This window comes from Xenia sp. Carnegie-2017, unplaced genomic scaffold, assembly GCF_021976095.1.
Source record: "Xenia sp. Carnegie-2017 unplaced genomic scaffold, XeniaSp_v1 HiC_scaffold_20, whole genome shotgun sequence".
NCBI classification, from domain to species: Eukaryota; Metazoa; Cnidaria; class Anthozoa; order Malacalcyonacea; family Xeniidae; genus Xenia; species Xenia sp. Carnegie-2017.
Window position 1 is genome coordinate 8,721,628 of NW_025813483.1, and position 25,585 is coordinate 8,747,212.

The window sequence follows — 25,585 nt, forward strand, 5'->3', positions numbered from 1 at the left end:
AAGTGTTGCATGACGGCCTCTGCGAGAAGGGTGGATAGTGGTGAGCCCATTGGTGTGCCTGAAATTTTTCTGTAGTATGTGTTTTTGAAGGTGAATTCAGTGGAAAGGCAAAGGTTAAGTAAGTCTAGGATGTCATTTTTGTCTAGTTGTGTTGTAGCTTGCCAAGTTTTGTCGTCTGGTAGTAGTTCGTCTGTAATTTGTTTAGCTATGTCTAGTGGTATGGATGTGAAGAGTGATGTCACGTCGTAGGATATCATGATTTCGTCTGGTCGTAGTTTAATGTTTTCAATATTGGCGAGGAAGGGGGTGGCATTTCTAATGGTGTGAGGTGAATTTTTGACTAATGGATACAGAATGTTATAAAGATATTTTGAAAGTTCATACGAAGGTGATCCTGGAAGCGATACGATAGGTCGAAGTGGGTTGTTTTCTTTATGGATTTTTGGTAGTCCGTAGAATTTGGCGGTGGATGCGTCATTGGGTCGGATTCTTCTGTAGTCGTTTTCGTTTAGTTTCTTTTTGTCTTTTAAATGTTTCAGTTTCTGGTTGATGCGGTTGGTGGTCGTTTTGCTGGGGTCTTTGTGGAGAAGTTCGTAGGTGGTGGTGTCTTGTAGGAGGGTTTTGGCTTTGTCGATGTATTCTGATCTGTCCATGATAACTGTTTTGCGTCCTTTGTCAGCTGGTAATATGATTATTTGGTCGTCGTTTTGTAGGTCTTTCAATTACTCATAGTTCTTCGTTGTTTAGGGTGACTGGTGATTTGTGGCAGAGGTTATTGGTGATTTTGTGACAAATGTCTTCTTTCGTTTGGTCTGTTAAGTTGGTGTACTTTAAAGCTGATTCCAGGTCAGAATTAGTTGAAGCCTTAATCGAAAACGTTTGTTCAAACAAAGTTGTTTGGGACACTAACAATGCATATTACAAGAACAAAAACGTACAGGAGTCAGCATGGTCAAAAATAGCAAGTGAGTGTGGTCTGGAAGGAAAAACATCGAGGATTAAAGTAAAATGCCGGGATCTTAAAGACACGTATAGGAAAAAGTTGAAGTTATTGATCCCAAAATCTAGTGATTCTGGTGGTACAAAGAAAGCTACTAGGCAATGGATGAATCAAATGAGTTTTATGAAAAAAATTGGCATAGGGGAGACGCCAGCAACTTCTAATTTCTTGACAATAAAACAGGAGGAAAATCACCAGATAGGCTTGCTGTCAAACGACACTGAGGTGGATATATCCGACTTGTCCTTATCTTTAAATGATATTTCTCTGGTTAAAAAAGAAAAAGAGATGAATCACTGAACCAAGTAGATTTGGCGATTTTATCTGAATTAAACACAGTTAAAGATAATGATGAGGATAGTCTATTCATCAAATGCTTGATTCCTGCAGCTAAGAAGACTGGAGCATAAAAAGAAAGCATTGATAAAATGCCAACTACTGCAACTACTTTTTAAAGCAGAGTTTGAGTCCAGTTTTGAAGATCCGTGATTCCTCTTGAATTGTCCTGCTAGGTGGAATATTCTAGTTAAGCATGTAAATGTGCAAAACATGTACTTGAAAGTTTTGACTGTTCCATATAAAGACAAATTCAGAGCTTACATACATACAGTCAAAAGAACTGTTCAGGCTTTGTTTAGTAATTTTGAATAGGTAGCAATCAACAAAGAGCTGCATCCACTTGTTATTGAATATACTATTACTTTTTTCTCGGAACTTTCATCTAATGTTTTGGCCTTTTGTGACAATAATACCTTTGATAAACTATTTCTACTAGTGAGCATTTCTTTTTGACTATTTGTGTAAGAATAAACAAGCAAATTAAACAGTAAAAAAACTTTTGCAATTTAATGAGCTGATTTTCCTTATATTTGCATACTGTTATAGTTTTGACAAATTTGCAGTACCTGTGTGTTATGTGTTTCTTACAAGGTTGGAAACATTTCAGTTCTGCTCTTTAACCTAAATACTCAACATTAACAAACATCATTTATTTATGTACACAATTTGCCAAGGTACTGCACCAGCAGGTGAATTGAAAAAGTTCTTGAAAATCTCTCGGATTTCTTTTGCACTTTTCTTGCAGGCATTACCATTTTTTGTTTGGGTTAAGGGTTGATAACCTGTGTCTTTATTGGCATCTTCTCTCCAAGCTCCTTGCAAAATGTCTGCATTTTTGTCTTCAGAATCTACAAATCCCGGTTGGCAATATCTTCGCTCATGTCTGGGCAATGTTGATTCGTGGAACATTAGAAATTATGTAAGGCTACCACAGCTTTGACGATACCAATGCAACGCTCAGATATAGTATCGATTGGTCGCTTGAAAATGCGCCATCTTGCAGCTGAAATGCCAAATGTATTTTCACTAACTTGTCTTGCCCTCGATAATCTGTAATTAAAAATTCTTTCGCCATGTTTTAAGTACCGTCAACCATATGGCTTCATAACATGATGTCCCAATGGAAAGGCATCGTCTGCAGTTGTTACATAAGAACACGTGGTGTTTATGTTAGGCAAATCACAATCTTCTGGTAAAGATAACCTTCCATTATAGAGGGCATCTTTCATTCCACACAGTTCAAATATACCACCATCACTTGCACTACCATTAGCTCCTATATTCACCAGAAAAATTATATTCACGATATCCCCCTGATGTCTATAGCTAATTATACAGCATTTTTCAAAAACAAGCACGATATCTTTTTTGGCATTTCTTTTAAAATGCCAACACTTCAATCATACAATTGTAGGATATCGTAGTGTCCACAAGAAGGAACATGTCGCTTTCACCGGTGACATATTTGTTTTGTTTGTTCATCAAAAATTGAAAAGCAATTGAACTTGAAGCCTGAGCGATAAAATCCCACTGATGTTTTCCTGTTTTTGTTTTTAAATATGAACATACTTTTCCACTTATTTGTTAATGTGTGAAACCGTAAATATGTTTGACGCGAGAAAAAGATTCTGCTCTTTTTACTCAGTAAAGGTAAATAATTTGCAGACTTCCCTGTACAACAGCTATTTGAACTTGGACTAATTCTATGGATGGGGATAATGGATTTAGTAAAGATGCCTTGAATGCTTTGAAAGTAAAGGTCAAGTACCAAATAAAGATGACAAGGTTTTGTGTGTCTTGATGCTTGATGAAATGTCATGTAAAAAGGTCATAAAGTTTGTGCTTGTGTCAATATTGATACTGAGATTGATGATGACTTACTGCAACTGTACAATTTTTGTACAACTAATTTGTAAAATCATGTCACATTCTTTATTAAATTAATTAAGTTGAATACTGTTTGAATGATACTTATATGTAATGCATGCCATATTGAAGCATTAAAGATTCAGTGATGAAAACTTCAGTGCTATATATTTCTTCTTAATTTCAGTTTTTGCTGAAAAAATATTTTGAGCTTATTTACCTAATAAAGTATAGAATGAACATTTGCCATTTGCTTTATTTTCTCCTGTGATAATCCAGGGAAATGTTTTGACTTTTCCAAGTTTTTCTTCAATTTTTTGCTTCGTAATTCATTTCATAATATGAATGAAATACAGGTAGTACAGTTTAATAACTCTATAATTACTGAAAAGCTGTTATGCTTCTAGCATTAAAGAATACAAAATGTGTTTAAGTCATCTAGTTTTATTGCCTTATTTTTACATGTGTACATGCACTTCATCATTCTTGTATAATCAACACCAGATGTTTCATACTTAGAGGGAAAAATCCCATAGCAACTGGCATTAAATATGGGTATAAAATTTATTATTGGGGTGAAAGCTGTATTAGTCAATCAAATTCTGAACTCACATGGCTAAGAGGAACTGAGGAAACATATAAAAAAGAGAAAAAGGAGAGAAGTATTAAATACACAATTGTGTATTCATGCATTCAAGCATTATAAACACTGTTGTAAATTAAGTGTTTTAATTATTCGCTTTTTGCCATTTCACAATCATTACAAGGAAATCAAATATGCTACAACTTGGCAAGTATTTGATGCAGTTCTTGTTCAGAAGACCACAAAAATCTCAAAGATTCTCGACTACTCGTGATCTGTATACAATATTTTTTCATCATTCATTTATGAAACGCGAGATGCATGTACAAAAATAAATCCTACAATTGTTGCGAAAAAGGCCATCACATGAAAGAAAGCAAAATACTAATGAGAATAAATGAGCTAACATTTTTCTCGTGATCCGTTGAGATAAAATATGATATATTTTCTTTCGTGCAGACTACAAACTTTGATCTAGCAAATCATTAAACGACAGTACGACCCTCACATCTGCATTCATGTGTGGCCAACAAATAGCTCGTTCGTCAATAGTTAAAAAAGGCATCCGCCGTAGAAGCCGACAACTGGCAACCACAGTAGACTCGCTTTTATGAAATTTATGTTTTTACAGTGATTTTCATCAAAAAATGCTTGCCAAATATGCGGAAAACACATGTACTTTTTTCTCACTATTTCTTAAGGGGGGAGAGAGAAATTTTGAGATTTTTGGAAAAGCAGTCGATTTCGGTAAATCTCAGCGGTAATGGAACAAATCCTTCATTTTTTTGGCATCAGCCACTAATTAAAGCCGTATTTGAGATAACCGCTCCAGTTATTATAGTACTCAATAGCTAAAGCTCCCAAAATTGCTTGACTACGAGTACGACAACTTGTTTATCGAGCCCAGATCCCTCACGGTCAAATCACGTGGCGGTAGTCGTACTCGTAGTAAAATCTGAAACTCTCCAATAAATGGAGGGCTACCTCAGTCGATATTTTGAAGCCAGTGGCACCTAGTCTTTTCACGCAATGTAAGGGTTGTTTCAGCCTGCAGTTATCATTTCAGTTATATGTGGGAACGAAGGAAGAAATATTTGAGAATACAAGCGGTATGGTCCACCAATCCGAACTTCACATCACTTTTAAACACTCATTTCTCGCGACTGCTGAGACAAAACAATCCCACAATCCCCCTGATCTTACCCGTCACATGAGTCTCCCCTGGCTTATTTAACCCTGAGGCGAGCAAGGGAGGGTTTAAGGGCAGGGGTCATCTCCCTTCGTTCCCTTATGTAACCAAAATTATACCTGCAGGCTGAAACAGTCCTAGTATAATTCGAATTATATTTTGGGAACTCCGGTCGAAATATATGAGAATACAAGCGGTAGAGTTTAACACTACGTTCAATCAGTACTGGTACATAATATTTACTCAATAGATACAAGATCTGTTAGACTTGAACATGGTTATCTAATACAACACTACCAAAGTTTGGAGTTGGTAATACTGGTCTATAGTAAAATTGTCTGAAAGTCGATTCATTATTCCAGTCAGCCATCTTTAAGATTTCTTCCAGAGGAACTGACCCCTTGGCGACGGCTGATGTTGCAGCTCCCCTTACTGAATGTGCTTTCAAAATTTTTGTGTCTATACCCGCTAGTTCTAGCTATGAACGAATCCAACGGGCCAATGCTGAGGAAGTGACTGGTTTGTAAGGTTTAATAAATGAAAGAAATAGCTTGTTCTCCTTCTCCTTGTCGACTTTCCTTACCTCCGTGGTTGCTAAAATGTATTGTTTGAAACAGGCTACAGGGCATTTATTTGTTGTCCTTTGGGAAGCAAGTATAAAATGCGGAAAATGTTACGTCTGGGGAAGTTGTTTTAGCGGTAAATAAATTGAAAGTTACGCCTTCTGGTGTTAGTCGATAATGATTAAAGTCCAATTTGGAAAGTGAAGACACTCTCTTGGGGCATGTCAAAGCAAGACGAGTTACCAACTTCAGAGAAAGCTGCTTTAGCTTCAAAGTGTTATTGTCTCCCATTTTTTGAAAGTAAGCTTGTGTGTGGAGCTACGAGTTGCTGTTATGATTAGCTTGGTAACGTTGTCCGGAAAGCCCTCTGCTTCGTAACGTTGCTTGATATATGAAATACGCCCAAGTGGAGACGTGGGTACATTGGATGTATCAGAGCAAGATTGGACGGGTCCTTCAAGAGATATTTGCTGTTGGGTAGTAGTACGGGTTGTTGAATCAAAAGACTGAATAGTTGGGGCCACCAAGGTTGTGCTTGCCAAATTGGTGCTGTGAGTGCAATCTCGGCCTGATCCGCTACCACTTTTTGGAGAACCATTTGTATTAAGTTGAATGGTGGGAAGGCATATCCCGCAAGTTCATTCCAATTCACGGTAAAGGCATCCCAGTGTCGAGCTTCGGGGTCCGGTATCCAACTAATGTAATTGGACAATTGCCTTGTTAGGCGAGAAGCGAAGAGATCCATTCGACAGTTCGTTAAGAAGGGCCTTGTTATCTTTTGGTCGATCATCCAGTCGCTGTTGTCCAGAAATCGTCTGGATTCGAGGTCTGCTTGGAAGTTGGTCTTCCATGGTAATTGTTGAGCTACGAGGAATATGTCTCTCTGAATGCACGAAGCCTACATGTCTAGTGCGAGCTCTAGAAGTTGTGACAAGTGGGTCCCTCCCTTGTGATTTATGTATAAAAAAAAAAGCAGTGGAATTGTCCATATTCAGTAGTACCGTCACTGAACGACGGTTTCTTATAAGGGACTTTATGCCCAGAAAGACTGCTTTCAGTTCGAGTATATTTATGTGTGACAATTTCTTGGTGGCAGACCATTTCCCGTTGGTTTTGCTGTTGGTGCTGACAACGCCCTATCCCTCCTTCGAGGCATCACAAAATACTATCACGTCCGGTGGGGGTATTAGAATTGGGCTACCGTTGATTATCGAAACGTTCTGAAGCCATCAACGAATTTCTGCTTTCTGTTTCTCCGGAAGTTGGGTTTTTGCGTTGTAGTTGTTATTTGAGTTGTGTAGGCTGCGAATAAGCAGAGCTTGAAGGAGACAAAAATGGAGAGGGGCCTTCCAGATGGCTGGGCGGAATGATTCTAATAAACTCAGCATTTGAGCTACGTTTTTTAGTGAGGGTTTGTCCGTTCGTAGGAGTAGGCAGCTCAGGATGTACAGTTTGTTTATTTTCCTTTGGGGTAGTGAGAAAGTCATTGTATTCGAGTTTATGATGAAACCTAACAACTGAATCACCTGAGGAGGAGTCACCGAGTCAGGATAGATTTCTCTTGTTTACTATGAATCCGAGAGATTCCAATAACTGTACTGTCATAAGAGAGAAACGATTTATTTCTTCCGGATTTGCACCTATTATCAACATATCGTCGAGATAAATCACTAGAAGCACACCGTGTTTCCGCAAATGACCCGCAACTGGTTTCATTAGCCGAGTGAAGATCATTGGAGCTATATTTAGGCCGAATGGTAAGGCCTTGAATTGGTAGGCCTTGGTTTTCCAATGGAACCGAAGAAATTTTTGGGATTGAGGATAGACTGCCCCAGAGAAATACGCGTCCTTGAGGTCCAGTTTTGTCATGTGATAGCCCTGTTTTAGAATGGTTTTCACCGATTGAAGATGTTCTATGAGATCTATAATCGGGACTAAAAACATTCGACTGTCGTATGCATCTGTCGTGTATGGGACTTCGCAAATAGCTCCCTTCATTAGAAGTTTGGATACCTTTATATCCACGAGTGTTTCTGAATCTCAAGAAATCTGAGTAATTGAATAGTTTCTTGAAGAGAAAAACAGCGATAAGGAATTTTTAAACGGGAAACTATGTCTAGAATAACTGGGTCTGCTGTCAGAGCTTGCCACTGTTTGAGGTGATTTGGTAGCCTGGCGGCCGTTTGAAGCGAGGTTGGTTCGAGCGAAAAAAACGACCTCTCCTGTTTTGGTTTTATATTTTGAAGATTGAGAAAAACTTCTGTTTGCTTGTTTCCAATCTATATTTGGGGATTGCAGGGTCTCAGTTTCTTGCCAACCCCCGAGAAAGCTCCGCTTCTTTTGATGCAATTGAAGAGAAGTCGTCTCCTAAGAGCCACTTTTTTGTGTTCGGTAACGAATGATTTGCCAGATCAATGTTTTGTTTTGTTAATGGCAGAAAGGCCTTTCTTGCGGCGGAGCACCGACAGTTGAATGCTAGCTGAACCTACTAAACATAAGAAATGTTCAACAATTCGCTTGATGTCGTTGGTGTGTACAGGTATATTATTTCTTATGAGTTCCAAAAATTACAGAAATACGTCGCCATTAAAGCTCTGTCGTATATTAAAGTTTGTTTTCGTTCCTCGAGTGGGACCTAGTAATTGGCTGATAACAATAGGGGCACCCAATTACTTTGGCTTCAACTTTTGATTGGGCGTTATATTGCAATGCGATATCTAGTTTATTATAAGTAAAACAAAATAAAACAAATTCCGAAAACGGACATCTCGTTTTCTTGATATTCAAGATGACACAAGAATTTTTAAAACAAAAGATGGTATTCTCATCTTAGAAGCGCTTTTCATAAAACGCAATATGCGACAATATAATAGTGGTCTCAAACGTGTAAGAAATTATCTCTATTTAAATGTTGCCTAATTGTTGCGTTTTAAAGTTCTGTAATTACATAACTGTCACTTCCGCTTGTAAATAATTGTATAAAAGTTTCGCAGCTTGCATTGTAAACTATTAGTCTGATGATGTCTTTGGAATAAAGACGAAATATAAAAATACAACATCTTTTGTTTTAAAAACTCTTGTATCATCTTGAATATCAAGAAAATGAGATGTCCGTTTTCGGAATTTGTTTTATTTTGTTTTACTTAAAATTGTCGGCTTGTCCCGTTTATTAGTTTATTATACATATCTATGCCTTCAGCTGGCGTTCAAAGGTTTGCACAAGCTTATGCAAACCGAGGAGACCTTTGGGAGAACTCGAGAGCAGATCAGTGCAAGTCCGAGAGCGAAGGTCGTTGGTTGCACCTGCTGGAGAGTTCTCACAAACGTCTCCAAGGTTTGCATAAGCCAGTGCAAACACGAAAAGCATCTTTTATTTCTTTTGTAAAATAACAGAAAAGCAAGACAAACGAAACACTTTGATATTCTTCTAATGTGTATTAATGATTGATTTGCAAATTCTCTTTTATTGATTGATTGATTTGATTGCTTGAGTTCAGATCTTTTTGCACAGGCTAATGTAAACACAGCTCTAGACCAATCAGCGCACGCGTTTCATTGTGTTTATTTAATAATCAAGAAAAAATGTTTACTGTGTTTGCACGGGTTTATGCAAACCGAGGAGACTTTTGGGAGAACTCGAGAGCAGATCAGTGCAAGTCTGAGACCGAAGGTCGTTGGTTGCACCTGCTCGAGAGCTCTCACAAACGTCTCCAAGGCTTGCATAAGCCAGTACAAACACGAAAAACATCTTTTATTTATTTTATAAAATAACAGTAATGCGAGACAAACGAAACGTTTTGATATTCTTCTGTTATTAATGATTGATCTGCAAATTCTCTTTTATTCATTGATTGATTTGATTGGTTGAACTCAGATGTGTAATGCAAACACAGCTCTAGACCAATCACTGCACCAGTTTTATTGTTTTTATTTTATAAAGTTAATTTAAAACATACGGAGATTATACGGCGTTAATTTAAAGCATACGGAGATTATAAACAACATACAATCATAATAAGAGCAATGCTAAAAACAATGATTAACGCTTTAAAATGACAAATTCTCTTGATGCTCGTATAAAAGAACAAAAAACTTACTACAGTATATTTAAAAAGAATCCTAAACTCTAAGCAGAAGGCAAAAGCATTATTTGTTTACTTCGTGTTTTAATCCAAGACGTGACTTTTCCCCCCAACAGCCCAACTTTCGCGTTCCCTAAATTTGTCATCAATGCCACGTCTAGTTTTATTTATTATCTCTATGTCGCCATCCTATTATAACGTTACACGATAGCCGGGTCAATTTACCAACCTGGAGACAATTCCGTGAAGACTGGTTACTATCCAGGAATACCTTTTCGGGGGAAACTGATTGACTAAGAGGCTGTTTACATGATCCCGGCTAACCGGGATTCAGTGAGGCGTGACATGATTTCAAGGCATTAAAAAGAGTCAAAATGTCAAGCGTAAAAATTACATCTACTTATTAAGCGCCAAAAGTCATTCCTGTTGTGATTCTCAAATTAGGCCAAACTGGTTGTTTTAATTTTAAATTTTTTGCGTAGTTATCAATTCAGAATACTGTGAAATTGTTCAAGAAGATTTATTTGATGACGAGTATTCCATCTTTACCTTTTGCCAAAATCATTTAACGCTTGGCTGAATTCCGGCTACCCGGGCTTATGAAATCAACCCCTAAACGATTTTTTCATTGTGAAGCCGGCCGTGACAATGAACGTATTTGGACAAGAACTTTGACGTAGTCAATCTCTCAGGAGCCTGGGAACAAATGAAGACAAATTGGTATTTTTTAAAGAAAGTTGGGATATTTTGGAAGTTACATACGCCGTACTTCACATGTGCCGAATACAATTCCCAAATTAAGTGCAGCAAAAATACTTACCAAGGACTCATAGTTGGCAACGTCTTAATTACAATTTAAAATGTGAAATACTTTAGATGCACTAGCAAGACTTCCTAAGTCCAAACCTACCACCCTCATCCTACAATACAAAACACAAACAGCTTCCACTAAAAATTTTCACATTAGAATTTTTACATAATTTCAAGTATAATTGGGTGACTAACTAATCTTCATTAAGTGTATAAAATTTTACTCTCGAAATCAGTTAATCTAAATGATAAATTCACTTTACACAACTCTACACATTGCCAACAGACCATGACAGAATTTTAATAGAATTCTTCTCAGGCAACTCCTTCACAAAAGTTCAACAGGCAATGGTTTCAACAACCAATCGGCTTACTCTCCTTCCACCAATCATATGGATAATGATACTTTTGAACTTCTAATCCATCACGTGGTACTGGCATATCTCTGCCAGCAAATGGTAGCATGGGCAAGGGTTTTTGTACAAGTCTGGAAGGAAATGCATGCATTTTCTTATAATTCACATAAAAGATGTAGGATTCCAGACCAACCCTTTCAATATATCCATTGTTCGAAAAATAATCAAATAACATGAGATCTGCACGGGCTCCATTCCTGGTTACACGATAGTAGCCGCCCCATGTTGAATAATATATACTTATGTTTTTGCTATAAAAAAAATAATGAAACAGATTTTTAGGCACTTGTTCTATGTCCTTCCTTTGAACACCAAGGTCAACATCAGTGTCCCATGGCAATGGTGCTTGATATCGCAATGCTCCCCACAAACTACAAAAACAACATTAAGGTGTCAGTTTATTACAGAGTATAATAATGACAACATCTTTGTCAAAGAATGTGTTGGACACTTATTTCCAATTGTAATATTTCCAATGCTACTTGTGTGAGAATGAATTATACCTAGCATCATTGGTATGACAATAACGGTTAGACAAAGCTCATTATGATCTTCAGAAACACTTGGTAATTTGGATTTCACTAGTAATCCTTAAAGTTAAAGGCTTAAAGCAGCATTGAAGATCATAAATGTGTAGGTGATAGATAGTACATTTCCTTCAAATATTTTGCTAACAGCATGAAAATAGACACTTTACTAAATCTATCTTTTCATTGCCAATGCCATACATTCAGTATGGCATCAATTCTCGAAAATCTATAAACTTAAACAGTAGTAATTTGAAAACAGTAATTTACCAAATTGTTGAATATTTAAGTGTGACTGATAGTTTTGGAACTAACTCGAGCCTTGTGCTCACAAAATAATTGTGGCAATTTATTTTTTCGGATTTTTGAAGTTGGAAAAGGATCTTTGAAGTCACTTAAAGATTGCAAGTTATAAACATAAATTACAAAATAACAATAATTTGGTTTCGTTTTCAACGAAAAACTATCTGCAAAACGCTAGATGTTTGAGTCAATATTCAATAAAACTTTTCTTGCCCAACAACAATCGTATCAAGTACAACACTTTTAAAAGCATTTTTGAAAAACATATTGAACCTTAGTATTGACGTCAAATTCAAAATGCATATGCTTTGTTACTCTCCCGAGTTATGACACACGCTCACGTTCAATAACATCCTTAGTGTAATCTCAAAATCACTTCAAGTTAGTGATATAATTTCGCCAAAATAAACCTTATATTTTGTCTCTATGTACATCGCTGTATCGAAATATTCGCGAATGTTGTATGTAAAGCAGGCAACGACATGAACCAGCCGACCACGAGGTATTGTATGTCTAGAAGACGACGAAATGTATAGTTTGGAGTGTCGCTGCAATATTGAAACACGAAGCTGCACAGTTTTCTCAAGCATCAATTTAGCTCAAGCACATAAAACTAAACAATTTCATTCTTGAAAACGGATCGGAACATCAAAAAAAAACAACAGTCAAACATGTCGGCTTGCAAACCTGCCATATGCCAGCCAGTGTGTAACATTCAGAGCAGCTAGTATCGAGTGAAGATCTTTTGCTAACTTAATCAAATTCTTCATGTCATTACGAGGGGTGGAACAATGTAACCTGGACCTATGCGAATGATTGTACCAAGCATAATTCACCAGGTTCAGTCGGTAATATACGTAGCACAAAAGTGGAACGTTCACAAGAAATAGTCCCAAAATGAAGTTCCGTCGCATAACAATCTCCAAGTTTCTGCCAAAGGTATTTCTCATGATGATACGAGAACAAGCCGACTGTATAAGTCTGAATCGTCTCATGTGTAAATTTTTCTCAGGTATTAAAGATCATTTGCATCCATTCAATTCCGCCCATCATTACTTTATTTGCAAAGTAAATTTTTGCATGCATTATTATTTTGACATGGAAGTCCATCTAAGATGTCATGGGTGGACATGGATGAAAAAACATGAAGTGTGTTGCTTGTTCCTATCGCGGTCAGGACAATACTTTATGATATGAGCCTTTTTTCTTCCACTTTTAACAAATTAGCATTAATGCCCACAGCATCATTGAAATGGTCAGGGCTTCACCCGCAATTTCAAGTGGCTTCCTGTGAATCTCGAAAGCTATGCATTTGGAAAAATTAAACCTAAATTTTCCTTTTTTATAGACTAATCCTAATAAATTTTTCAGGTATTTACCAAACGAGTGGCGCAGTTGTATGGCGTTCCGTTCCGGTCATAATTAGGGACCTTACGACGCAACAACGGCAACTGCGACGGCACCGGAGTTTGATCCCTTTTTTTAACTGAGCATGCGCACGCACCATCTGTACGTTGTTTACACGTTTTGAAAAGACGGAACCGACGTGAAAACAACAACTTTGGCGTCGCTTCAGGAACGGCAGAGAAAAAAAATCAAAAATCTTGCAAAAATCATTCGATTGTCAAATGGCGAGGTGAGTTTTGTTATCTTTGGCTTAATATATGTAAATGAGGTTATGGTTGACTCAGCCTTTATGCTTAAATGGCTACTTATGGCTTAAAATGCTTACATATTTTTCTGAATATCTCTTTGTAGCACTACTGTTGCTTCACGTGCATCTATGAAATGGTCCTCAAGCCATGATATAGCTTTATCACGAGAAATCTTGCTATTTAGACCATGGATTCACAGAAGAGGATCAACTGAAAGAGGCCAAATTTGGGAAAACATTGCTAAATCGCTCAATGCTTTGGAAATGCCAAAATTCCATGTATCTCAGAGATCTGTTCGCGATCGATATCAACTGCTCGAAAAGAAATACAAAAGAAAACAATCAGAAGAAGAAAGAGCCAGTGGTATTTCACCCGAAGAGAGTGAACTTGACGAGGCTATGGAGGACATCATAGCTCAGTTTGAGGAAGCTGATCATTTAAATGAACAACTCACGTTCGAGAAAAAACAGAGAGCTCAGGCAGAAGTTGAAAAGGCTGTAGAAATGCGTCGCTGCTCAATGGAAACGTTCAAAGAAACGAAAAGAGGAATGGCGAGGAAGAAAATAACGAGCCATCTGCTAAAAGAAGAAAAGGACAAGTGGATCGGATGTCATGCGATACCTGCGAGAAAAAGGCGAAATTGATATAAAAATGAAAGCTGATGAAGTCGAGCTGAGAAGAACGGAAAGTGAACGACATTACGAACTTATGCAGGAAGAACTACGCATTAGAAGGCTTGAAGCTGAACGCCAAAAAGAGCAGAATGAGCAACAAGTTATGCAGTTAACTAATTCCCAAATGATGCAACAACAACAGATGAAACAGCTATTTGAAGTGACTCAAGGTATGATGTTACAGCAGCAGCAGCAAAGTGCTTCTTTGTAGCTATATTTGAAAAGTTTGCAACAAAATTCAACTAAAACCGTAAAATCATTGTGTTTTATTTGATTTTTGTTTGCATATCATTGTTCTGTTGAAAGACAGTGTTTATAAGACATTTAATATTTCTAAACATAAACATAAATAAGAATAATGAAGGATTAGGACTAATTTTTGGTCTAACTTACATTGTTATTTGTATTGTTTGTATTAAATATTGTTGTTTTAGTTATTGTTTTGGTCTATTCATTCTGTACTCTGTTAAAACATGTCAAACGTTTATGTAAACATTGCAGCACAATACAGCATTTATAATACCTCTTTTCATTCATTGTCAAAAAAATATTCATCTAAAGCAGGTGGATCAAGCTGAAAATAAGTGGAGGTTGTTGACTGATATAGGCAAGTGCGCGCATTATGAATTAAGGCAGAACAAACATACATTTTCCCCACTGCACTCAAGTGAACTTTAAGATTTTTCTTAAAGTCTACAAATTTAAAATAGTTAACAACATCACCAAACACCCACTCTACTGCCACCCTGACAGAGCTCATAGATTTGTTCCGTGCAAGTTGGTCTGCTGTTAGCCCAGCCCCTTTGTATGGAGCTTGAAGATGTGGTCTAAGAGGGTAAGCTGGATCCCCATACACACAAAGTATATCTCCTTCAGGATTCATTGAGTATTGCTGCATTTGATTCAAGATACCAGACATTGCCAGTATGGCACTGCCATGTCGTTTTCCTTCGACTGGGCCATACAAATTAGCAATTAGTCCATTAGGGACTGCTATAGACTGAAACTTTATGGCGTGTACTCGTTTATGACCGTTGTAAAGTACACGTTGATTTTTTCCTGGTCTAGTCACAGGTCTGACTGTACCATCTATGAACCCCCAGCAGTTTGCCAATGGAGCGCCTTGGCTGTGTACTGCATCAGCAAATATTTGTAAATTGGAGGGAGAAAGCCAGGGTTGATTTAAAGAAGACAACAAATGTCCCCATCGCTCATATGTGAAGTTGATAACTTCGTTTGTTATCATGCATAGCTGTGGAATGGGTCTTCCAAATGTTGGCACCAGATCTGCAAAGCGGCAAGGATAAGCAAACCTCATCAAAATATACAAAGCGCCTCAATGCCGTCGACTTGAACACCATTATAACAAGTTACCTCTAGAGGTAGCTGCATTACGTCGCGTAGGTGGTATATATCGTTGCGATAAAATCGAAAATTGTTTTGCACTCATCGTCAGAAAACTTGTGAATGGAAAACTTGTCGTACTTTCTGTAACACATATTCGGGTTTTTTGGTTTATATATTTCGTATAGCAACATGCAGTCATCTACACCAAGAAAACCATCACCATGAGAAAGTAACAGAGCGTCTCTGATGCACGGCATCATGGAAAATATATAAATATGGAAGCTAGCTGTTTAGCGAAAAACTTTTTATCAACATAAAGATTTCCCGCGCTTTTTACGAACGTCGCCTTATCGTAAGGACAAATTAGCTACAACGAGAACGGCAACGGCAACTAGTCGATCCAGTCCCTTCAGAGTAGATTGAGGTTGCCGTCGCAGTTACCGTTGTCGCATCGTAAGGTCCCTATTATATGAAGTTGATCAAACGAAAAACAATCGCTCATAAATATGTCGAACTTTCAAAGTTGAAGTTCAAACGTTAAAAACTAAAACAAAATGCCCAAAACAACCGCTCAAAAATAAATCGAAGTGCAAAAATATAAGTCGAAGGGAAACGGAAGTCATGTACTGCAGTAGGAAGCGGAAGTCTTCTTGGACGAACAACTAATATAATTTTTCCCGAAGTAAACAAAATGTCTGTTAGAAACCAAATAAGCGCTATTAAGCTAGAGGAATTCTTTCGTTCATTACAAGAGCTTTTGATTTCTTCATTCAACGATGTGTCTTTTGACTCAGCTGAGTATATTTCTCGCCGTCTCGATGGATATGAAAGAAATCTATCGTACCCAGAAAGAAAGGTCTGAGGTATTATCATTTTGCTCATTAATGGCAGAGGAACAGCAAACTAATGACCAAATAAGTGTAAACCAGATTAGGAGTTGCGTTGGTCGACCCAGACTTCACGTTTCTGAAGAATTGCTGGGGACACTACACTCTCAGGTTGGATTTTCGTGGTCGCAGATTGCAAGATATCTTGGCATTTCTGAAAGTACCATTCGTCGCAGAAGACGATTGTTTCAAATGCCAAGTCAACAGGTATTTTCTAACATAGAAAATAGCGTTCTTGATCGACTTGTCCGTGAAATCTAGGATGTGACGCCTAGAATTGGTTATAGATTAATACAGGGTGCGTTACGACAACGTGGACTGCATGTCCAACGACGACGAGTTCTTGAATCGTTGCACCGGGTTGACCCAGTTGTGGTAACCCTTAGAGGATCAAGAAGCATCATACGAAGACGCTATTCCGTTCCTTGTCCAAATGCGTTATGGTATGTGAAATATTCATTAAGGGAAAACTGGTGGTAAAATAAAACTCTATCTTTCTTTTGTAGTCATTGAAAATCATGTTAGTTTATTGGCACATGTCAAAAGGGTTAAAAATTTTTTGTAGGCATTTGGATGGGAATCACAAACTTATTCAACCGTATCGTATTGTAATTCATGGTGGCATAGATGGGTATTCTAGAATGATTGTCTTCTTAAGAGCATCAACAAACAACCAAGCATCTACTGTAATGGAATGCTTTAGGGATGCTGTTAATCAGTACAACTTACTTTCACGTGTGCGTACTGATTTAGGGTTAGAGAATATTGAAGTTGCTCGATTTATGCTTCAATATCGTGGTCTGAATAGAGGCAGCTGCATAACAGGTACATCTGTTCACAACCAGCGTATTGAACGACTTTGGCGTGAAGTTAACTCAATTGTGTGTAGTCGTTTTATCAATATTTTGCATACCTTGAAACTCTAATTCTAGACACTAATAATGAAATTCATTTGATTGCATTACATTTGGTGTACATCCCACTCATTAACAATGCACTGTAGAAATTAAGTGAATCGTGGAATTGCCATTCTTTGAGCACCAAGGGAAATCTTAGCCCAAGGCAGCTTTGGGTACAAGGAATTGTTGCTAATCAAAATAGTGATTTTAGTGCTGTGACTAGCATTCGAGATGGGTTACAAATAGATTGGAATGAGTATGGAGTTGAAGAAGATGGCCCAGTTTCAGAATTGCAGTCAAATTATCGTGTTAGAGTGCCATCTTCAACAGTATGTTTAACAGAAAATCATGTTGAACACCTAAATAATATTGCTCAGAGACTAAGGGGGGCAGAAGACCAAGATGGACTGATAGCTTTTTTAGTTGTATTGGACAACATTCAGCAACATAGTTAGATATATTTACTACTAAAATGACTGAGCTGATCATATCCAATACAAGACTTTGTTAAGAAGCATTTAAAATGCAATAGATATAGTAACTTTTAAGTTCAGCACTAATAGTGTAAAAGTCAACATACAAACAGTTTCAAATCTAACAAAACTTAGTTCTGTTTTATATACCCTCTATACAATTCCAAAACCTTCTTCTTGGAAATTCAAGGCTGAGTCCATATTTCTTTCAAACTCTTCATAGTTTTTTACCTCACCAGGTAATTCCAATTCCAATGGACATGTGTTAGCATTGGGGTAAATGAATGTATTTTGAAGAATAGTTATACTCGATGGATGAAAACCCATTGGAGGTAAGGATTTGCAACCAGTTGAAAACATCAAAACACTAGGAATTCTAGAACCTGTAATAATTAAAGTATATTAACATCATGATTTAAAGAATGTTGCCAAAACAACAACATGTACAAATTCTAAAAAAATATAACATACTTTGTGATGAAAGATACCAAGTGAAAAACTGTTTGATGCGAATCTCAACATTATCAAACTGAACAACAGATAAAAATCATGGAGTGTCAAAGGTGGGCAAGTACCAGCCACAAATAAGGTTTCCATCTTGTCTGGATGTCTTCTGATTACGTCAAGAAGTGGGCATAAGCCGATCATCAATTGATCAATTTCAGCCTTCCTGGATAAGATGACTCCATGCAGACACAAGGACATAATAGCTTGAAAACGATTATCAATATTGACGGGATGAGGAAAACCTGACTCAACTAACAAAGGTTGAATTTCAGAAGCCAAGGTTTCGTTGTTTTCTTCATCAAAAGCATCTAGCTTTTAAAAGTATAAGCCAAAGTTAATTTTCATAGTTGTAAGAGCACAAAAAAAAATTGATTACTTTTCTAATCACCTTTTTCAAGACATCTTCATATTCAGCATCAACAACATCCTCTGGACGGAGGTGATCCACCACGTCATTAGGCTGAGGGTTGAGGAAATATGCATACAAAACCTTTGGAAAATATGGAAAACCAGGACCACCATGAACTATTGATGCTGCAATAATCTATCCAGCCACCTTATACAGATTTGATCTAAGAGCATCTGTATTGTGCATTGGTAAAAAAATTCCATCTCTTCCTTCAAAAAGACGAGTAGTAGCTGATGGAGAAAGGAGTTCACGCAACAGTAAAGTGAAGAACTCTCGTTTAGGGCCACCACCATCAATTGCTGATTCGTCTTCAAATGTGACCTTCAATGGTTTCTTAAAATCAAAATGTCTGTGTTTGAAAAATGACACACTATCAGCAAAAATTGATGATCTGCTGACTGTCAAGCATGTAGGAGTCCCAAGGATGGGTTGTAGAGAGTATAATAGGTCTTTTAAACATGCATCCTCCTCAATTTTAGAGCCATCAAATTGTTGTTCATCTGAAAAAAATGTGAAAATTTACATTACTTTATCCAAATTTGTTGACTATGTAAACTTTCTTAACTACCTGGGAATAATTACCTGACTTGGTAGGTATATGACTTATAACATAGTCCACAGCCAGATCAAGTGTTGTACAATTTACAGCTTGTGCAAACACTTCAGCAGGACAATTTGGGAACATTTCATCTAGTTTCTGCTTTTCAATGCTACAGAGATTTAAAGAACTTCTTATGCCATCGGAAGTTTCACCTGTCTCACAAGCAATTGGGAGCGATGGAGTGGTAGTTGGAATAACAGTAACATATTGCTCACTGCTTTGCCTTTGATTGGACTCCAAATTGCGTGATACATACGATCTTATATCACTACTTCTGACAAAATTATCCACATTATCACTCAATTCAACAATGTCATCATCCTGTAATTCCGCTCGTAATTGATCTTCTGACCACGATTTATCAAGACTGCATGCGTCAACAAATAAACTTCTTTTCACGAGGTCTTCCTTTACTTGTCGCCGAGGGACTTGATCCCAATCTGGATTAGGTAGTAGACACACGTCTTTTATAACCAACTCTGCAGCAGGTTTGGCTTTGTATTTCCCTTTTTGTTTTGTAGTGTAAGGGATAAACCGACCTCTTTCACTTCTTCTGGAACTATGAATCCTATTAGCAATTCCCGACGACACACGAGGAATTTGGAATCTTTGGCCGATTTCTTCTTCAACTGAGCCAAAGGACCTGCTACTAGTACTATCATCGCTTCTGCTTGGGGTATTGCTGGAAGCAGTGTCCGGTAAATTTTGAAGAGACGACACAACACGCCTAACTATTTCATTTAAGTTGTCCGCCATTTTTGATATGAGTCATAGTTATATCTTATTAAGTAGGTTTTGAATGGTTTTGTATGACCATAGACCATATCCGCTAATATCTCAGTGACTTCCGTTTCCCTTCGACTTATATTTTTGCACTTCGATTTATTTTTGAGCGGTTCGACTGTATGCATTGATGTTTGCTATTGACATTGGGCATTTTGTTTTAGTTTTTAACGTTTGAACTTCAACTTTGAAAGTTCGACATATTTATGAGCGATTGTTTTTCGTTTGATCAACTTCATATAATTATGACCGGAACGGAACGCCATACAGTTGCGTTTCCGCAATCACCTTACTCGTTACCGCCGCTTGCATTTATTGTCGGTTTATTCCCCACTACAAACGTAATTACGACATTAAATCGTAACTCGTTAGTTAAGTTTATGGGAGACCAGGGACAGCTATGAAATCGGGTCTTTATCTGAGGTAAACAGTCTTGCTTTATTAATCTAGTAAATTTTATAATTTCGTAGCAGCACGATTGCTAATGCGCATTTAATATACACGACTAGTTTTTTTTAAAATAGACATGTTTCGACATCTCATGATGCCATCTTCAGTATAAGTGAAATAATAAATACCTTACTTGTATTAAAATTCGCGCAGTACTAGAATTCGCGCAGCGCTGAGTGCGCGAATTTTAGTACTGCGCGAAATATAATCCGCGCGAAAAGCTTTGTAGTGTAATATGAGACATTCATTGTTGGTTATGCAAATCAGTTGTTTTATTAACGCATATACATATTGACATATGCTTATAGTTGTCCTGGTAACATTAAAAATCAAAAATGTCTTCATTTTCATCCTGTACAATTTCAGTCGGGATATTCTCAGGTTCTACGTAGTATTCCGTCACGAATGCCTGCATTTTGCTGTATATCCTAAAACTTGCATTGTTCTGCATGACTGTTAGGGTAATAGGAATCTCCAAGCCTCCTTGTGGTAATGGGGATCGACGAAGTTTGATGTCACACACACATGCTTCTATATTGCCCCCATATTCAAAAAAGAACTTGCAAAATCGGGAAATCTCTCGAGGCAAATGTCCGACCAGTGACAATGGTTCAATCTTGCCTCTGATTATGGTAAACAGACCAATAGCATATTTGATTTTGGTAAACAGACCAATAGCACATTTGAACTGTAGCTAAACTTTTGTTTGACTTATAAAGTATATTGTTAGGCAATATCATTTATTACATTTTTTTAGTTCTTGTTGGGACAGTGAACTCACGCTTTATTTTGAAGCCATTTTTGAGGCCACCCAATCGCTTTTTTGATGAATATTTAGGTATTTCTTAATAAAGAAAGCTCAATATAAATGCGTTAATTATTAATAGTTCTTTTGAACAAACCAAAAAGAACGAGCACATAAAACTACTTGCGCGAATTTAAAGCTGCGCGAATAATTGTCAACAAAGTGCGCGAAATTAAATCGCGCGAATTTAAAGCTTAGCGAAAATGAGTACGACTCGAATTTTAATACAAGTAAGGTAATACAAAGTTTATATAAAAGTAATATGATACATAAATTACAACAGTAATAAGGAAATAGATAAATTAATGGGGAGCGTCCGAGCGTATTATAAACTAAATATTGTATCAACTAAAATATTGTATCAACTAAAATTTTATTGTAGCTACAGCACACAGACGCATTTTTTATTTAATGGAAAATTTTATGACCAGACGGACGATGTTGCGATGGGCTCTCCTTTAGCACCCATACTTGCTAACATTTTCATGGGCTCACATGAACGAAACTGGCTAAACAATTACAACGACAAAGGAACAACCTCAAACTAGACACAGAAACTCCTGACACGATGATCACGACCAACACAAATTAAAATTCCAAAATAACAACTCTTTACTTCAAACTACCATACATGGGACATTACTCACGACACACACAACGCAGACTTACAAACATTATGAAACGCTTCTGTACAGATATTGACATTCGACTAATTTTCACATCAATCAAAATCAAAAACCTTTTCTCATTCAAAGACCCAATCCCTGATTCAATTAAATCAATGATGGTATATGAATTCAATTGCGCGGGATGTAATTCCCAATACATTGGCGAAACTTCGCGCCATTTATCCACCAGAATCAGGGAACATACCACAGCAAACAAAAATTATCATATTTACCGACACCTTAAAGTGCTACTGAAGTGAAATTTTCATATTTCGTTTTTCGATACAAACGTTTTCTCTGTATTTTACTGATCATTTTGAGCTATCGCCCACTGAATTTAGTCGATGGGAACGCATCGAACTTTGCGTTCAAACATGGCATATTTGCTTGTTTTGATGCGAATTTGACTTTGAGTGCGTGACGTCATTTAAGGGACGGAAGTTCAATTTTAAAGCTCTTAGTATATAAAAATTATATACGAACAAGCATATTTCCAAATGGAATTTTACATATTTTATAACTTCTCTTCGCAAAAATTGCGTAAATTTATTGACAAATGAGCAACACGCATAGGTAAGCAACATTTACAATCGATTAGAGTTTTATAAACTTCTTGAATTAACTTAACTCAATAAACTGGGTGCCGCATCCTTGACGAAGTCTGCGGTTTTAACACACACGCAATGTTATCAGAAACTAACTGTAACGCGCTTATTTCCAATCATCCAATGTATACTACTTTTATAAACTTCTGGATTAGACTTATCATTCTTATCATATGGGTGTCGCATCCTTGACGTAGTCTGTGGTTTTAAAACCCATGCAATATTATCACAACGCACATAATATAAGGAGAAAAATTTTTTATTAAGTTAGTCAAACGTAATGATACACCGCAAGTTAAAATATGGCGAGTAGGCAAAATTCTGTAAAAAATCGTCGAGGATGGCCCAACGGAAAAAGTTGTACAAACAGTCAACACACAGAGGGTGTCTCAGTACATCGTTTCCCCATGAATGACAAGGAGAGGCTGAGTAAATGGACAAAATTTGTTAGGAGACATAGGCCAAAATTCGTTCCTCAGCAGTACTCTGTGCTATGTTCAATGCATTTCGCAGATTCTGCATTCACCGTGAACGCAACAGTTGCAAAATCGCTAAACATGAGACGACAATTGCGCTCTGATGCTGTTCCAACCATAGACTCTGTAAAAGGCATTTCAATCCAAGGTGATAAGAGCAATCGCGACCGCAGAGTTTTAAGTACAAAATTATACAAGTTAAATTACACAAGTTTGTATGCACAACCTGGAAATGCATGTAAATGTGTCTTATTATCTTCAACAGGTGTTGCGTGAAGTAACACGAAGTGTAAAAGATGTTGAGCCCGCTGTTAAACATACTGATGATGAAGGGAATTCTGACGAGTGTAACACGACAGAAAGCGTTGATAGTGAACCAGTTAGAGAGGATTCACCAGAACCGCTGCCAAAACAAGAGCAAGTTGAAATGTGCAGTAGATGCGACATACTTGCCAAGAAAGTTACAAAACTACAAAATTGCAGGTAACTTGTAATCACTGTTCTCTATCTGCCAAGGCTTTTTTACTTGTTCCTAGTCAAGAAAAAAAATTACATAGTAAATGGTTTGTTCTGTTTAGGCACGTACTGGCAGTACTTCATTTCAATGAAAACCTTCACAGACAGCCAAAAAAAAAAATATGGAACACCATATTATTCTGTTACAAACCCAAAATTTAAATCAGGGGATGAAGTAGTAAGAACTGTTTCTTCAGCACCATCATATTGTAAGTTTAGCATGTATGCATTGGTACTCTTGACTTACACATCTAACCACTTGTCATTTTTCCAGACTATGTTAATGAAATCAAAAATGTCATGGTTCTTAGTTGTGAGGAATCCATGGACAACATATTTAAGAAGTATAAGGAAAAAGTCCCAGAAGCCTTAAACAAAACGTTCTCGGATCGAATTTCCAAAACTGAGGCAATCCAACGGCATTTGGATAGGAAACAACTATCTTCAACACCATTGTTTCCCACATGTAAGTTGTTCATGCTACCATGTATAATAGGTATGGCCAGTGCATTCTAAAAGTAAACACATTAAATTGTTATTTATAGATCAACAGCAAGATGTACTGCAAGCAAAAGGTTTAGACAAAGAAAAACAAGCTGCTTCAACAAGTCCTTCAGATCCAAAAAAAATGCGCTTATGCAAAAATTGTGGACAGCCAATGAAAGGACATCCAAAAAGTCATTGTCCACAAGAATTACTTGACAAATATTCTTAGCAGGCCAACTTTAAAGTTAGTTATAAAATAATATACTATGCTACAAAAAATGTTTCCCACTTCTATCAGTTTCTTTCCCGTGCTGACTCGTAGCCAGCATGTTCTTGGCCTAGGGGATTTCGTAATGGAAATCGTTTTCGGATGTCTGTGTAGATACATGCAGGTAATGGTCTAGAATTTTCCCAACCAAGGCATCCACACAGCCATCGAATGACCCAACGGTATGCAACTGCTCTCAAGTATCTATGAGAAATTCAAAATAGTAATTTCTATTTGATTATTTATTTTGACTTCACACAACAAAATTGTGAAGCATCACAGCACAATAATGAACCACATAAAGGTAAAAAGTAGAGATACATGGCAAGATATTAATCATTCGCTACAAAACAAAATTAGAAATCAAAAATGTACTAACTCATTTTCATGTATTCTACGACGCTTGTATGACCTTCCATCTTGGTCTCTTAGAAGTGAGCCAACATTCTTCAAGACTGTAGCATGTGTCATAATCGTGTACTCTTCGTGAAGAGTAATACAGCTAATTTTTTCAATGCTACCATCGAATACCAGTTTATGTAAAGTAGGCCCAACCTCTTGACAACAACCGTATTCAATGGCATCTGTCAGCAGTTGAGTACGACACAAGCTGCATGCACACCTATAAAAAAGTGGTTTGTTATCATATTTATGCACACCACGACATAAGGACAAAATAACATGTTTAGACAAAATTCATGGTTTAATTTCTTCTAGAGATCTAATAACATTTATCAACTTACCACTTATCTAACTGAACGGTTCCTTCGAACCTCGCTTCCGATGTTCGAGGTTCTAAGCCATCTGCGTCTTCTTCAACCGACACAAAATTCTCTCCGACTGCGTTCGCAAGAGGTTCATTTTCGTAAGGATTTACAACTGAATTAGCCACAATTGTATCCTCATCGCCGGAATTCGAAAGTAAATTTTCATTTGCCATATCTGAGTTTTCAGTATCCGAACTGCGTTCGCTTTCACTGCTTGAAGAACGCATATTTTATTGTGTATATGTGTTAAAAATCTAACAAAATACTAGTAAATCAATGCTCATACTTCGACTTCCGTCATTTTAAAGGCCCATTTCCACTTCATTCGCAATTCGCAAATCGCATGCGATCCTTTGTTTTCAATTCGCTTGCGAACGTTCGCAAATCGCATGCGAACATTCGCGTTGCGAATTTGACAAGTTCGCAATGTTTGATTTTTTGCGAACGTTCGCATGCGAACCTGCGTGGGCAACCAATCAGAAAAAGACAACAACAAACCAAAATGGCGGCGACAGGAAAGATAGAATGGACGCCAGAATTAGTTGAAGCCTTGATTGAAAATGTTCGTTCAAGCAAAGTCGTTTGGGATACGAGCAATGTAAATTACAAGAACAAAAATGTGCAGGAGTCA

General features: G+C 37.2%; 6 protein-coding genes and 1 pseudogene across 11 annotated transcripts; 3 read left to right on the forward strand and 4 right to left on the reverse strand.

The window, feature by feature from the left end:
* Positions 1-245: 245 nt before the first annotated feature.
* LOC124441644 lies at positions 246-722 on the reverse strand (the record flags this gene model as incomplete). The annotated part of the gene is made up of 1 exon (XM_046992107.1): positions 246-722. A coding segment is annotated over one exon (477 nt), but the record flags the coding sequence as incomplete, so codon positions are not given.
* A 9,843-nt stretch (positions 723-10,565) lies between these two features.
* LOC124442556 (fukutin-related protein-like) lies at positions 10,566-13,082 on the reverse strand. The gene is made up of 2 exons (XM_046993055.1): positions 12,366-13,082; positions 10,566-11,219 (listed from the first exon to the last, which is right to left on the reverse strand). The coding sequence occupies exons 1-2, from the start codon at positions 12,671-12,673 to the stop codon at positions 10,787-10,789; spliced, it is 741 nt and encodes a 246-aa protein (XP_046849011.1). The 5' UTR covers positions 12,674-13,082; the 3' UTR covers positions 10,566-10,786.
* A 144-nt stretch (positions 13,083-13,226) lies between these two features.
* On the forward strand, positions 13,227-13,977 carry LOC124441645. The gene is made up of 2 exons (XM_046992108.1): positions 13,227-13,314; positions 13,437-13,977. The coding sequence occupies exons 1-2, from the start codon at positions 13,307-13,309 to the stop codon at positions 13,975-13,977; spliced, it is 549 nt and encodes a 182-aa protein (XP_046848064.1). The 5' UTR covers positions 13,227-13,306.
* A 2,526-nt stretch (positions 13,978-16,503) lies between these two features.
* LOC124441369 lies at positions 16,504-18,098 on the forward strand (annotated as a pseudogene).
* Positions 17,631-20,389, reverse strand: LOC124441365. Of its 2 annotated transcripts, none has more exons than XM_046991821.1 (4): positions 19,112-20,389; positions 18,509-19,029; positions 18,085-18,428; positions 17,631-17,996 (listed from the first exon to the last, which is right to left on the reverse strand). In XM_046991821.1, the coding sequence occupies exons 1-2, from the start codon at positions 19,884-19,886 to the stop codon at positions 18,665-18,667; spliced, it is 1,140 nt and encodes a 379-aa protein (XP_046847777.1). In that variant the 5' UTR covers positions 19,887-20,389; the 3' UTR covers positions 17,631-17,996; positions 18,085-18,428; positions 18,509-18,664. The 2 variants fall into 2 exon arrangements, with proteins under 2 accessions (XP_046847777.1, XP_046847776.1); XM_046991820.1 differs by having other exon boundaries at positions 18,085-18,432.
* Positions 20,390-22,684: 2,295 nt separating this feature from the next.
* Positions 22,685-25,192, reverse strand: LOC124441366. Of its 3 annotated transcripts, XR_006946955.1 has the most exons (5): positions 24,931-25,192; positions 24,567-24,809; positions 24,209-24,391; positions 23,585-23,945; positions 22,685-23,449 (listed from the first exon to the last, which is right to left on the reverse strand). XR_006946955.1 is itself a non-coding variant. In XM_046991822.1 (4 exons), the coding sequence occupies exons 1-3, from the start codon at positions 25,179-25,181 to the stop codon at positions 24,214-24,216; spliced, it is 672 nt and encodes a 223-aa protein (XP_046847778.1). In that variant the 5' UTR covers positions 25,182-25,192; the 3' UTR covers positions 22,685-23,945; positions 24,209-24,213. The 3 variants fall into 3 exon arrangements, 1 of the variants encoding a protein (XP_046847778.1); XR_006946956.1 differs by lacking the exon at positions 24,209-24,391; XM_046991822.1 differs by having other exon boundaries at positions 22,685-23,945.
* LOC124441368 (THAP domain-containing protein 3-like) lies at positions 22,744-24,556 on the forward strand. Of its 3 annotated transcripts, none has more exons than XR_006946957.1 (4): positions 22,744-23,094; positions 23,183-23,400; positions 23,496-23,899; positions 23,979-24,556. XR_006946957.1 is itself a non-coding variant. In XM_046991823.1 (3 exons), the coding sequence occupies exons 1-3, from the start codon at positions 22,744-22,746 to the stop codon at positions 23,593-23,595; spliced, it is 669 nt and encodes a 222-aa protein (XP_046847779.1). In that variant the 3' UTR covers positions 23,596-24,022. The 3 variants fall into 3 exon arrangements, 1 of the variants encoding a protein (XP_046847779.1); XR_006946958.1 differs by having other exon boundaries at positions 22,981-23,065; XM_046991823.1 differs by having other exon boundaries at positions 23,496-24,022.
* Positions 25,193-25,585: the final 393 nt, after the last annotated feature.